Here is a 14294-nt window from a genome sequence, read left to right as displayed (position 1 = left end):
AGATGCTTCATCGCACAGAACAAAATGTACTAGTAGATAAACATTTGGAGAAAATAAGTCTCTCCACACAATGCAATTTTTCTACAAAGGATTGGGAGGTCCTATGTCAGCTGGGAAATAAATCTTTACGCGATGCCAACTATAAAAGGATGTCTTTTCTATCTCGCTGGCTAGCATATTATACACCGGAGGCATTGGAAAAGATGTATCCTGAAGTTGAGAACAAATGCTTCAGATGTATGGCTAGTAGCCAGGGAGGATGGCATCATATTTTTTTCACTTGCCCGCAGTTAGAAAACTTCTGGAGGGGAATTTTTGCCAATATCGAGCTGGCTATCGGGAAATCTTTTCTACCAGCAGCAGAAGTAGCCTTGTTCGGTATATGCAAAGACAGGAGCAGGCTTAATAAAGCAGAAGAAGTATTTATATTTATATCTTGTGCAGTTGCTCGTTCTTTAATACTTCAAAATTGGAAGTCCAGCGAGATTCCATCTCATATAAAATGGTTTAATAAAATGAGGAGAACATGTTTTTTTGAAAAAAGCTTATGCTGGCATAGTGGGAGCTATTGGGAGATTTGAGAGGAACTGGAAATATTTTGGGAATCTAGAAGAAATGCAGGGAGGATGATTGGTGAAGAAAATCGAGATTTGATGATTTTTAATAACAATCTTTTCATCTATGAATGTGATAGTTTTTTCTATCTCTTTCTAGGACATCTGCACTTCATTAGCACTTTCTCTCTACATTAGCTTGCACTATGCACTTTGTAAGATTGTACTTTTGTATACTCTTTGCACTTTTAGCAGTAGCACTTTATCACAGTTTTTGCTCGTTTTTGCAGATGCACTTTATAAATTGCATATTTTGTACATTATGTCTGGGAACATTTTATTGATGATATTGGCTGTTTTTCCATCTCGATGAATCTCCCTTTTATCTTTTTATCTTTTTATCTCTTGTCTGCTATTTAAGAAATCTATTGGAAATGTATTGATATTGAAATCTAAAGTGTAACATGCTTCGTACCTTTTTTTTTGTTAACCATTGCTCTATTCAATAAAAATAATTTTTAAAAAAAGACCCCTTCTTCTCCGCAAGCTCCCACATCTCCTTCAACCACACCACGAGCTCCACTGGACCGATCACCGCTACATCCACTTCACCTTCGGGAAACCCACCAAGCACCACCGCACCCAACAGGTGCCGCGCTGCTGCTGGAGCAAAGTCACTGAAAACCAGCTTTCCACCATCCTTGCCCGGAGCCTACCCCCAGACACGACCGACCCCAACACTGCCGCTCGCAACCTCAGACTGTGGATCAACGACTGTGCCAATACCCTAGCCCCGCTCAAGAAGTCCTCCAACACCCACACAAGCAAGAAAGCCATTTGCTTCATCGAAGACCTCCAGACCTCAAAGCAAACCTGCCGAAAACTCGACAGAAACTGGATCAGTGAACGAACTTCGGAAAGCTACACAGCCCACGAGAACGCCACCCGCAGAAACCACCACCTCATCAGATCCGCCAAAAGGACCTCCTTCAAAAACCACCTAGACAAAAACGCACACAACAGTAAAGAGCTCTTCAACATCATGAAGGAACTCTCCAACCCCAACTTCAACACCAACAGCATCCCACCCTCACAAGAGCTGTGCGATTCGCTGACCACCTTCTTCCAACGCAAGATCGCAGACATCCACAACAGCTACATTAACATTATCAGCACCACCCCGGCTACCACGGAGACCACCGCTCCCACGGCCATTAGCCGCTTGCTCGCCTGGACCAACATCAACCACGACAACACCATCAAGATCATGAACACCATCCACTCAGGATCCCCGGAAGACCCCTGCCCACGCTACATCTTCAACAAAGCCAGCAGCACCATCGCACCCCATCTCAGAATAACCATCAACTTCTCCTTAGAGACAGCGATCTTCCTGGAGAGTTGGAAGCACGCAGAGATCAACGCCTTACTCAAGAAACCGAAGGCGGACCCCGAGGACCTCAAGAACTTCTGAACCATCTCTCTGCTCCCGTTCCCAGCGAAGGTCATCAAAAAGGCCATCAACAAACAACTGACCAGCTTCCTCGGGGAGAACAGCATCCTGGACCCGTCCCAGTCCGGGTTCTGCAGCAACCACAGCACCGAAACTGCCCTTATCGCCGCCACTGATGACATCAGGGCCCTGCTAGACAACGGAGAAACCGCGGCCCTCATACTCCTGGACCTGTCAGCCGCCTTTGGCACAGTCTGCCACTGTACACTTCAAACACGCCTCTTTGATGCCAGAGTCCAAGAGAAGGCCCTGGACTGGACCTCCTCCTTCGTCTCCGGCAGAATACAGAGCGTCCGCCTCCCCCATTCCGCTCCAAAGCCACCGGGATCATCTGCGGCGTACCCCAAGACTCATCCCTCAGCCCAAAGTTATTCAACGTCTAAATGGCACCGCTCGCCCACGTCGTACGACGGCACAACCTCAACACCATCTTCTATGGCAATGACACCCAGCTGATCCTCTCCCTTACCAAGGACCCCCACAAAGCCAACACCAACCTCCACGAAGGAATGAAGGCTGTTGCAGACTGGATGTGGAACAGCCGACTGAAACTGAACTCGGACAAGATAGAGGTCCTTATCCTCGGATCCACCCCTTCAGCCTGGGACGACTCCTGGTGGCCAACTGCACTAGGAACACCCCCAACACTCACTGACCACGCACGCAACCTAGGGGTCATCCTTGACTCTACCCTCTCCATGACGAAGCAGGTCAACGCTGTCTCCTCCTCCTGCTTCCACCCTCCCCATGCTTCGCAGGAACTTCAAATGGATCCCCACTGAAATGAGAAGGATGGTCACCCAGGCCCTCGTCAGCAGCAGACTGGACTACGGAAACGCACTCTACGCAGGAGCTCCGGCCAAACTCCTAAAATGGCTCCAACGCATACAGAACACCCGATCCTCGACATCCCTCGCCAGAGCAACATCACACCCCACCTAAGAGACCTGCACTGGCTCTCTGTCAACAAGAGGATAACCTTCAAACTCCTCACCCACGCACACAAGGAACTCCACAACACCGGACCAGTGTACCTCAACAGCTGACTCAGCCTCTACACCCCCAACCGCCAGCTCCGCTCCACAGACCGTGCCCCCGTCACTGTCCCGCGGATCCACAGAGTGACCGCCGGCAGCAAATCTTTCACCCACCTTGCGGCCAAGACATGGAACACCCTCCCCATCCGCTTACGGCAGACCGAAGACCTTCTGCCTTCAGAAAACTTCTTAAGACCTGGCTCTTCGAACAGTAGCTGCTCCCCCCCAGCGCCTTGAGACCCTCAGGGGTATGTAGTGTGCTTTACCAATGCTATGGTTGATTGAATACTTTTGGAAAATTGGACCAAGTCTTAGTTTAGATGATATTCTTGTGATGGGTAAGGATAGTAATGACTATAATGAAAAACTCAAGCGTGTTTTGTCATTGTGGAACAAGTATGGCTTAACTGTAGAATATGCAAAATGTAGATTTTCAGAGAGGCAGGAGATGAATTTAGGACATGAGATCAGTGTGACAGGTATCCAACTTGAGACTAAACCAGTGGAAGCTATTAAAGATGCTTCCAGTTTAAAAAGTAAGGAAGAAGTCAAATCTTGTTTGTTGAATTTTTTTCCAAATTTGTCAGGAATTTTTTTAGGAGAACCTTCCACATTAGTCAGTTACTTAAATCCAGAGCGAAATTTGAACGGTCTGTGGAGAGTGAAAAGGAATTTTTAAATGTCAAAAATGCAAATGCAGCTGCTCCTCCGTTGCAAGGATTAGACTCCATGGGAAAAAGTGCAATCACCACTGATGCTAGAAACATAGGTCTTGGGGCAGTTTTATCCCAATATGATAAAAACGGTATGAAAGAATAATAGCTTATGTTTTAAGCTCATTATCACCAGCTGAAGAAAAGTATGCAGTAATTGAAAGAGAGGCATTGGCATGTGCATGGACGCTTGAACATTTTCATTCATTTATTTGGGGCAGAGAAGTGACAATCAAGTGTGACCATAAACTTTTGGTTTACGGTATTGACTAAGGTGGGTATGAAAAGTGTTTCATCAAGGTTGGCCTGAATTTCTATGAGACCACTAGACTTCATTTATAGAATGGAGTATTTACCTGGAAAAAATGTGGTGGCCGGTTTTCTATCATGGCTTCCAGATTCTAGAAAACCAAGATGAATTGTTGGATGAGATCCAGGTTGCTTGGGTATGGGACTATGGATTGAATGCTTTCACCAAGGAAGAGTAGGCTATTGAATATAACAAGGAGTCCATAAGTATGGGTAGTCAACCAAAAGTAGAGTTGTAGGAACTTTAACCAATCTGTGAGGTAAGAAATTAGTTAACACGACTGGTTCCCCCTGAATCCTTAAGAAAAAAACAAATATCCTTGTGTCATGAAGGGCATTTAGGGGTCATTAAGACAAAGCTGAATGTGAAAAGTCTCTACTGGTGGCCTGGTATTGACATCGAAGTGGAGATTGTGGTAAGCAAGTGCAGCATATGCGTGTCTGCAGATCAAAACTCTTAAAACCTTAAGAGCCTCCTATTGTGGAAAAAGTGTAATCATTTCTGTTAGCATAAGCTGAAGCCAATTTTGGTTGTGGCATCCATTTTGTTAGCTATGTAATTCTTCTGTCTTCACTGTTGCTTTCCCTTCTGTTCTGCTTGTGTCATCAACTTTAGTTAACTCCTTCTGTACTGAGCCAAAGCAATGTATGTGCTGAGAAAAGGCCTGTAGCTGCTGGAATGCACCTGGTCCAAGATATAACTGTTGACTATTTCTGGCTGCTGTATGCAGTTCTGTTCCCCCTCCCACTTTGCTGACTATCTGCCCATGTTTGTTGGTAGTTATTCTTGTGTATGCTTGTACCTTCTATTTGTAACTACATGCTTACTCTGCAACAAATTCTGTATAAAAGCACCATGGTAGGCGGATTCAATGTACTAACTCCTGGAACACTTGAGGCTGCTGTATGGACATAGTCCCACACATGAGTGAATAATAAACTTGTTATTTGAATTCCAGCTTCAGTGCCAATCTCTATTTTGTTGGTCTACAGACCCGTGGACAGAGAAGGGGGACCCCTGCACCGGTGTGCACATTAGAAAGCACATTTCCAGAGTTGGTGCCTGACACGTAGGTCCTTATCGGAGGCGCGGCCATCCAAATGAATGGTCTTGACGGAAGAGTGGAATATTACTGAGGAGACGTCCTGCATGAGGAGACCCTTGTCTTTGCAGACCGAAGTGACTCTTCAGTTTTTTCGATTAGACCCTCCAGATAGTGGCCAGTCCCGGCTGAGGTATCCCTTGGCTTAATTTTTTGCAGTGACCATTATGTTGACCAGGAGATTGGCAGTTGGAAGTTGGTGACTCTTGTTTGGTAAGGTTGCTGAAGTGGCACTCTTGATTTGCTTGGCCAATATTCTGGTTTTGTTTGTTTGATTTATTTTTTGCAAAAGATAAAGGAAGGTAATGTGGAGATTTTTCTCTACTTTTGAATATTTTGGAAAAGTAATATTTTAAAAATCACTTAGTAGCATGCCTGTTTCCAGCACACTCAGTAGGCTGTGTTGCCGTCTTGAAGGTACCAAAATGGTTTTAGACAGAAGTCAGCCGGCTCCCCCAGAAGAGACATCTAATTGGCATATGTACATTAAATACGGTATTTCTTCCATAATGTATAGTACACAGTGGAACAAATATACGAAAAACGATCCTGATCTCCAATGGCCAGTAAATGGGTTAAATGACTTTAAAAAAATTCAATATGTAGAAAAGTGTTTGTTTAAAAGAAAAAGTCGACAAGATATTTTTAAATATTTATTTGAGTTTTATATAGCGCTGGCTAGACCGGAGGTATCAGAGCGCTTTACATAAGGTTCCGCAGAATTACAAAATTACATCAGTTACAAGTTACAGCAGTTACAGGAAAACATTTTAAGAGCATCGGAAGACGAAATAAATGGAGCTTAGTAGGGTGTAGGAGGGAGAAAGGATGGAGATAGGATAGATGGAGAGACAAAGGAAAGTCTGCCCAAAGTCCGGCTGGGTGGGTGACGGCAGAAGGGAAGTCCACACCCCATCTCTTCTATAGCAATGAGGTAGCTCCACCGGGCATCAGTCAAGCGGCTAGGTCTCAATGAGAGCATTGCCCTTGAGAACACACTCCGGACACCCTGATACGCATTATAGGGGAACTGCGTTGGCACTTGCTGCTCTCTGGGAGGCGCTCTCTGCCCGCTAGACTCTGGTGACCCCGGCTGGATTCTGTTGCCGCCATCTTGGTCCTGCCCCCATATGGGGAACCTGCCCACTTGGACCAGCTGAGTCTCCTCTTTCACTTGTAGCGCTTGCAGAAGATCTGCTTCATCGGAGCAGCCTTCCTCCTCTTCTAGCTTTCTCTTCTTTGGCTCCTTCGCGGGGCTATTGCTGTGCTTTTTTGGGACAGGTTCTCTTCTGCTGTTATTCCCATGCTCCCGGAAATCCTTGGCAAAGGGGTTGTTTTCAATCTTTAGTTTTGTCACCATCTCATTCTGATAGGCAGTGACCGCGGTGAAGATCGTCTCCAGGAAAGCAAACATCTGGACGACACCCAAGCGCATGCTGTAGATGTCTTCAGCCTGTACAAAGTGGATGGGCAACTTGTAGCGGTGCATGGGTGGAGATCGGCAGGTCCTTTCTGGTCCAGGGTGGTGTTAGTCAGCTTGAGTTTATGGAAGGAGATGGCCTCTTTTATCCAGTGCCTGCCAAGCGTGGGTGAGTCCGGGTAGATGTAGGTACGGCAGGGTGGTGGTGGCTCAGCCTTTCCTGCCACTTCCCATTTGTTCTTGTTCCACTTGTATCTGAGATATGTTTGATTGTGTACGACTGTGGGAGAAAGAAGTGCAAGAGAGAGTGAGGAAAGAAGAAGCTATAGCAGAAAAAGAACAGCATAAAACAATATATCAAAAAGCAATGGAATTAAAAAATAAAGAGATGAAGGCAATAAAAGAAAATGAGGAAAGGGGGCGTCTCTTAGAGGTAACTGGCCAGTACCCTATTAGGCGCCCCATTTATCCCATACTTAATAAACCTCAGGATGGTTCCATCTTGTTAGATCGACTTCCGCCCCCGTATAAGTTTCCCTCTGCCCATGAGAATGATCTTTCTGAAGATGAAAAAGACAAAGATAATCAAGATAGGTGACAGACTCGCTCTGCTCTGTCCACTGCTCGCAAAGAAGCTTGTGGGACTATTTTTGCTCCAGACCTTGTAGCGATGGTTGAACAGTGGAAAGATTTAGAGCAGTTATATTTTGCAGAGAAGTTCACCTGGGAAGTAATACTTGCTTTTAGAACCATTTCCAAAAGCCTAGAGCCCATTAATTTAAATTCTGATTATAAACAATTAAGTGATGGAACTTTCCTTCTTTCTAATATATCTTATCTTATCTTATCTTAAGGGGATTTTGTATAGCGCTCTGTCACCATAGGTTTCCTGGCGCTGATTGAGTGCTGAGAGGTGGAAGCACGGGAGTCTAGCCAGACTGTACGAAAAGGAAAGTTTTCAGGAGTTTTCTGAATTCCAGAAGAGAATTAGAAGATTTTAGCAGAAAAGGCAAGGGATTCTAAAGGTTGGGGGCTAAGTGAGCGAATCTGCGGCCACCAAATTTTTTAAGCTTAATTAGGGGAGTAGCTAGGTGTAGGTGATGAGAGGACCGTAGATTGCGTGCCGGGCGGTAGAGGGTGACCAGAGATTTAAGAAAGGCGGGAGAGGTTCCATAGACCGCTTTGAATGCTAAACAGCCGATCTTGAAAGCGGCCCTCTGTTCAACCGGCAGCCAATGAAGTTTGCGGAGTAATGGCTTAGCGGACTGCCACTTCGGGATCTTGTAAGCCAGTCTGGCCGCCTGGTTCTGTACTATTTGAAGACTGTGAAGGAGGGATTTGGGTAGGCCATGGTACAGAGAATTTGAGAAGTCCAGACGGGACAGTACCAGGGCGATCAGGACTTGTATCAGAGCCTCGGGTGTAAGAAGATGGGAGACTTTCCTGATTTTCCTAAGTTGGAACATGCAAGAGGACACGACAACACCCACCTGGGGCTTCAGGGAAAGCTCCGTGTCAATAATGACCCCGAGACTTTTTGCTGATTTGGCTGGAACGGGTGGGGGGCCAAGCTCCACCGGCCAGAACTGTGGACCCCAGTACGTGGGACTATTGCTAGGGAGAATTCGCTCTGTTTTCCCCGGGATTAACTTGAGCTGGTTCAAGTTCATCCATTGTTGGATGTGTAGCATCACCACTTGACAATCAGTGGCTGCATTTGGGGTGTTAAGAGGGAAGATGATTTGCAGATCGTCTGCATAGTTGAGGACGGTGATGTCCCACCTCTTCAGGGAGTGAATGAGTGGTTGAAGATAAATGTTAAAAAGCAAAGGGGATAGGGAAGATCCCTGTGGTACTCCGCAGGTCGATGGCACCTTGGCAGCCATAAAAGGGCCCAAGCGAACCGCTTGGGTTCTGCCCGACAGAAAGGATTTGAGCCAGGCAGAGGCCAGACCCTGGATGCCGGCCTGCTCGACACGATGGAGGAGGATGTTATGGTCCACCGTGTCGAACGCTGCTGACAGATCTAATAGGATGAGCCCTTGAGGTATCCCTTTGTCGGCGTTGTCCCTTAAGGAATCCATAACTGCCAGGATCACAGCCTTGGTGGAATGGGCTGGTCGGAAACCGGCTTGGTTGGGTTCGAGGTAGTTGGCGCACTCGATGAATTGAGAGAGGCAACTGGTGACATGTGCCTCCAGGAGTTTGGATAGATAGGGAAGAAGGGAAATAGGCCGATAATTCGCGAGGTCCTCTGGGTCAGCACAAGGTTTTTTTAGCAAAGGCACCAAAACTGCCTCCTTAAAGGAGTTGGGCACCGTGCCTGTCTCAAGGGAGGTATTTAACCTGATATTTTATACCTGATCTAATTAGGCGAGTGGTTAAATGACGAGATGATACACTACATTTAAAAGCGGAGCAAAAATCAGTTAGTAAAGTTAAAACTGTGCAAACAGTTCACACCCCAGCCCAAAAAGAAGAAGTTTTGGAAACAGCCAATTACCCTAGTAATACTATAGTTACTATGAAACCAATGTGTGAAGCTGCGCCTTTGAATGTTTCTGTGAAGGGTGTGGGAACAAGTGCTGATAAAGATTCAGATGATGCAAAGGGATATTTTGCTTATAATTGGGTTTATACTCCTTGGTGTAGAGCAGACGTTATGGCTCTTAAGGCTGCTTTGCTCGCTCCGAGGAAAAATCTGCCTGCTTTCTATGAAGAAGTGAAAGGAGCCATTAGCTCCTGTACTATGACCTTGCCATATATCGATTTTTTGGGGACTTATTTTGCCCCCTGATATGTGGAGAACAATTCGGAAAATAGATGATAATGTAGCATATGGTGATACTTGGGTGCATTTAGAAGAAATAGATGTGGCTAGGGAACCTGTTCAGAAACCACAACAGGAGATATTAGATCTTCCCAAAGCTATCGTGACTAAGTTAAAAACTCTCATACCCCTAAGAAAATAGATTGGATAACATTAGCATCTTGTAAACAGAAAGCAGGTGAGTCAGTTATGATTTCTTTACACGATTTGAAGAGACATTTCATGATTTTAGTGGGCAGTCATTGACATATGACACAAGTAAGCATTTGTTCGTCGACAAATTTGTCGCTAACATGTTGCCAGAAATTGCTAGTCACCTCAAGGCCAGCGAGAGTTCCTGGACTACGTCTTCCCCAGTCTCCCTTTTGACTATGGCCCAGTATTATGAGCGTCAGGAATTGGAAGCAAAAGATAAAGAGGATAAGAAGGATTTAAAGATGAAAGTTATGTTGGCTCAAGTATTTGGTTCACCATTCAGAGGTAGTGGTAGAGGCAGATGTGCAGAATATACCTGGTGTACCTCCTTTCTCTGAAGCAACTGTGTCTTCTGATCAGTGTGCCTATTGTAAAGAGATTGGACATTGGCTTTCTGAGTGCCCCCGTTTGCGAGGTCAGCAGTATCAACGAGGTAGAGGAAGCATGAGAGGACAGGGAATTCAGGAAAAATCGGAGGAATAGGAAATTGTCCCAGGTTTGAGGCAGTTGAACTTGGACCAAATTATTCTAATACCTTTGATAGACTAAATCAATATCAAATGTCTGATTATTCGACTGTTGGTCTTGCAGGCACTGATTATGCATATTAAAGCCTAGGATGGGGTAAGGAACAGGTTGAGGTCCAAGTAGATCAGAAAGGTCCTTATGTTGATGCAAACGTCTTGGGCTCTACTGATCGGTTTCTGGTTGATACAGGAGCTACTCGTAGTGCTCTGTCTAAAACATTGGTTCCTAGGGCTACCCTGTCTGGGGAAATGATAACATCGATATGATTTGATGGGACACATACATCTAGCCCACGGTCAAAGCCGCTTGCATTTAGCCTTGATAAATTCACTGCAGAATGTCCATTTTTGCTTTCCCCTAACACGCCGGATAATATTGTGGATATTGATATGCTCAAATATTTTCGTGTTACAATATGTTGTTCCCAAGAAGGAGTGCGTGTTATCTTAAATGATAACTATCCAATGGTTGAAAGGTCTTGTCTCCTTAAAGAAGATATTGCTCTGGCATATTTACCTAGTACTTCATGGGCTACATAAGATACCAATGTGGGACAAATGGTTATCCCACCAGTACATATTCAAGTGAAGGAAGGTGCTTCATTGCCTCGACTGCCCCAATATAAAATATCTTGGGAAGGCAAAGAAGCATTGACGCACATTGTTTAGGATTTGGTAAAGGTTGGGGTTGCGGAAGAAGTCCCTTATAATACCTGTAATAGCCCTATCCTTCCTATTTTGAAAAGAGACACTGATACTAAAATGTACAGATTCATTATTGATTTACGAGAGGTTAACAACATTGTGATGCCCCAATACCCGGTAATCTCTGACATCACAACACTTCCTACTATGGTTCCTCACACTGCCACTACATTTAGTGTAATTGATTTTAAAATGTTATTTGAGTCAATACCTATTCACCCTGACAGCCGTTATTTGTTCGGCTTCACTTTGAATAATGGATCATAAAGATTCTGTAGAGCTCCACAAGGGTATACATAGAGTCCTAGCATTGAAAAGGCAGCTTGATTCTTTTCCTGTGCCAAAAGGGGTGGCTCTTATTCAATATGTCGACGACATCTTGTTGGCTGCTAATACCCCTGAACAGTGTAGTTGTTTGAAATGGCCCTTTTTGCAGGGTTATCCCCAAACTTTTTGCTTCTTCCTCCTTTGTTTTTCTGACCTGTGGTTGTTTGCTATAGGACTCTGGACACTGTCCCACCGTTGATCAGTGCTAAAGTGCATATGCTCTCCCTGTAAATTGTTATTGTGATTGGTTATCCATAATTGGCATATTTGTTTTACCAGAAGGTCCCTAGTAAAGTTCACTGAGGGTACCAGGGCTGTTGATTCAAATGCTACTAGTGGGCCTGCAGCACTGATTGTGCCACCCACATGAGTAGCCCTAAAATGGTGTCTCAGATCTGCCACTGCAGTGCCTGTGAACTGTCATTTTGTCCTGGCCAGTGTACACACTTGCCAGGCCTAACCCTTCCCTTTTCTTACACATTGGACACCCCAATGGTAGGCCCAAGGTACTCCACTGGGCAGGGTGCAGGGTATGTGAAAAGGTAGGACATTAACTAGTGTGGGTAACATGTCCTGATAGTGAAATACTGCTAATTTAGTTTTTTACTATTGAAAAGGCTGTCTTGCGCACAGGATAACATGGGGAATGCTATGTAACATGTTTACCTGCATATCTTCCCATAGCGGCAAGATAGACATATGGAATCTGGTAACCGAGAACTCAGAATTTAATAACACAGCTTTTAGTGAAGGTGGTTTTTAAATTCTAAGTTTCGAAAGACCACTTTTAGAAAGTGGCTATTTTCTTGTTCAGCCTTTCTGTGTGCCTCTGCCTGTTTGTGGATTGACTGTCTGGTTTGTGAGTGACAGGGGCTGGGGTGGCTCCAGGAGACTGGGTGGGTCAGCACTAGGCTGAATAGACCCATCTGCATGTAGAGTGGTGGGAGGAGTAGCAACTGGGTCTGAATAGGGCTGTGCATGCCTTCCACAATGCTGGCTCCACCTCCTGCGGTGTGTCTGATGGCACTGGCCCACACTCACAAAGGAAGAAGTTGTGCACTGGCAGAGTGCACCCAGAAATGGTTTGGACTGGGTCCAGGACCCCTCACACATGAAGAACAAATACTTTTGGGGTATAAAATTAGAGCTGAGACCCTTGTAAAATTAGATTAGGAAACTTAGTGATCAAGAAGGAATGCCTGCCCAAGAAGCACAGCCAGGAAGACTGAGGAAAAGTGCTGCCATTGCTGAGTGTCTGGAAGCTGAACTACAGTTGCTGTAATTACTGAGGAAGATGACCAAGGGACTGTCTGCTGTGTGCTGTGTCCCTCTTACTTGAAGAGGAGATGTGCTGTGTGCTTTGCCCCCTCTGAAGGCCATCTATCTCCAAGGGCCTGGGAAGAGCTGACCTCCTGTTATCAAACTCAGGGACACAAAAGTCTGCGAAAGGACATCTTTTCCTCACTGTGGGTGTGCGCTTAAACCCAGCTGGTTTCTGCAGGAAGTGTGGGGTTAATTGGCACCATCTGCCTGCTCTCCCCTGCTCGTTACCGTGAAGAGGCTGGGGAGTCTTGTGCCAAGATCACCGCCGCCGGCCCGTGAGCCACAAGTGCCTTGTGCTACTTTGTACCACTGCAGACCGTTGAGCCAGCCAGTCCTGCCATCAACTTCATTACTGCCAGCCCGGTAGAGAGAGGGCGCTCTGGGGGCTGCCTGGATGCTTTGTGCCTATTTTACTGCGCGACCGAGTCAGGAGAAAGAGCTGCGCTGAGGGAAGTGCAGGAGCATCACCTAGCAATGGTGGGGGCTCATCTGCAAGGAGCCGTGCTCGCACATGAGCGTGATGCAGATGGAGAAATCCCCAACAGGACATGAGCCGGAGCCAAGGGAGAACCACCCTCGAGAGCGAGCCGCCACGCCAGCCAAACCCGACCAAGGTATCGCTCCAACTCGCTTTGCTGCCCTACTTGGAGCGGGTTGTGAGTGAGCGCGGGTGCTGGGGGAATTGTGCCCATAGCTGTGACAGACTGTTACAGCCCATACCAGTTCACAGAGGGACCGCAGTATCGGAGCCCGACTTGGTTATTACCCTTGCAACCCTTGCACTAGTAGGAAGCGCTGGCAGCTAAAAAGACCGCGTAGCACAAAGTACTTGGCATTCAACAATTGTAAAACAGTGATGATACACGCCCCAGTAAAGGACAACTGTACTGGGTTATAGACTCAGCACTCGTCATTTACATTGGTTTTGAAATAACTTTCCACACGCTAGGAGCAGGAGTCCTCCAAGCAGAGGGGCTCAGTCAATTTCCTTATTCCTACAAGTATGTTTCTTTTGCACAGAGAACATTGATAAAGCGAACTGTTTTCACAAGGTTTACAAAGAACACTGCAAGAGAACCTTTCTCCTTTAAGATAACTTTCTTTTTCATAAGAGAACATTTCTAAGACAAGATTAATAGTGTATGGGATGTTTATTTCATTTCGATCTGCCTAATCTGTATAAAGATAACTTTATTTTTATAAGTAACTTGTGTAGTGTCTTTTTGTGGTGTATTATTATATAACTGTGAGTGTTGGTACACATACTTTGCAAATTGCCTTTGGGATAAGCCTGTCTGCTCGTGCCAAGCTACCAATGGGGTGAGCAGAGGTTTTCTAAAGTGTGTATCCCCCTTACCCTGACCAGAAGCAAGGGTCCCTATTTGGTCAAAGGTACCCACCTCTGCCAACTAGAGACCCCCAGATCTAACAATTATCATTTCTTGCCTCCCATAATCACAAAGTCTAGCGAAAGAAATTGCAATTTTGTAGACAGCAGGTTACCTAATTAGGTCACCTCCTATCTAAGGAGGGACGTGCACTAACACCAGAATGCATTCAGACCCTTTTATATACTCTTGTGCCCCGTATTCAGAAGGATGCTTGTGCACTGATTAGCCTCACTTTGTTTTTGGAGGCAGTTTTTCACACAATATTGAACCTTTGTTGGCCTTTTTTTCTTTTTTGCCCCTCCCATGTACTGCTGAGTGCCAGAGCGCCTTCGAACAGTTACCCCAAG

At 45.6% G+C, this 14294-nt stretch overlaps 1 protein-coding gene across 1 annotated transcript; it reads right to left on the bottom strand.

Moving 5' to 3' along the window:
* Positions 1 to 6031: 6031 nt before the first annotated feature.
* LOC147751351 (T-box-containing protein TBX6L-like) lies at positions 6032 to 6718 on the bottom strand. The gene has a single exon (XM_086933188.1). The coding sequence runs from the start codon at positions 6716 to 6718 to the stop codon at positions 6032 to 6034; it is 687 nt and encodes a 228-aa protein (XP_086789314.1).
* Positions 6719 to 14294: the final 7576 nt, after the last annotated feature.

This window comes from Lissotriton vulgaris, chromosome 1_1 (genome assembly GCF_964263255.1).
Source record: "Lissotriton vulgaris chromosome 1_1, aLisVul1.2, whole genome shotgun sequence".
Taxonomy (NCBI): Eukaryota; Metazoa; Chordata; class Amphibia; order Caudata; family Salamandridae; genus Lissotriton; species Lissotriton vulgaris.
Note: the sequence above shows the minus strand (reverse complement) of the source record. Positions and strands in the feature narration are given on the sequence as shown.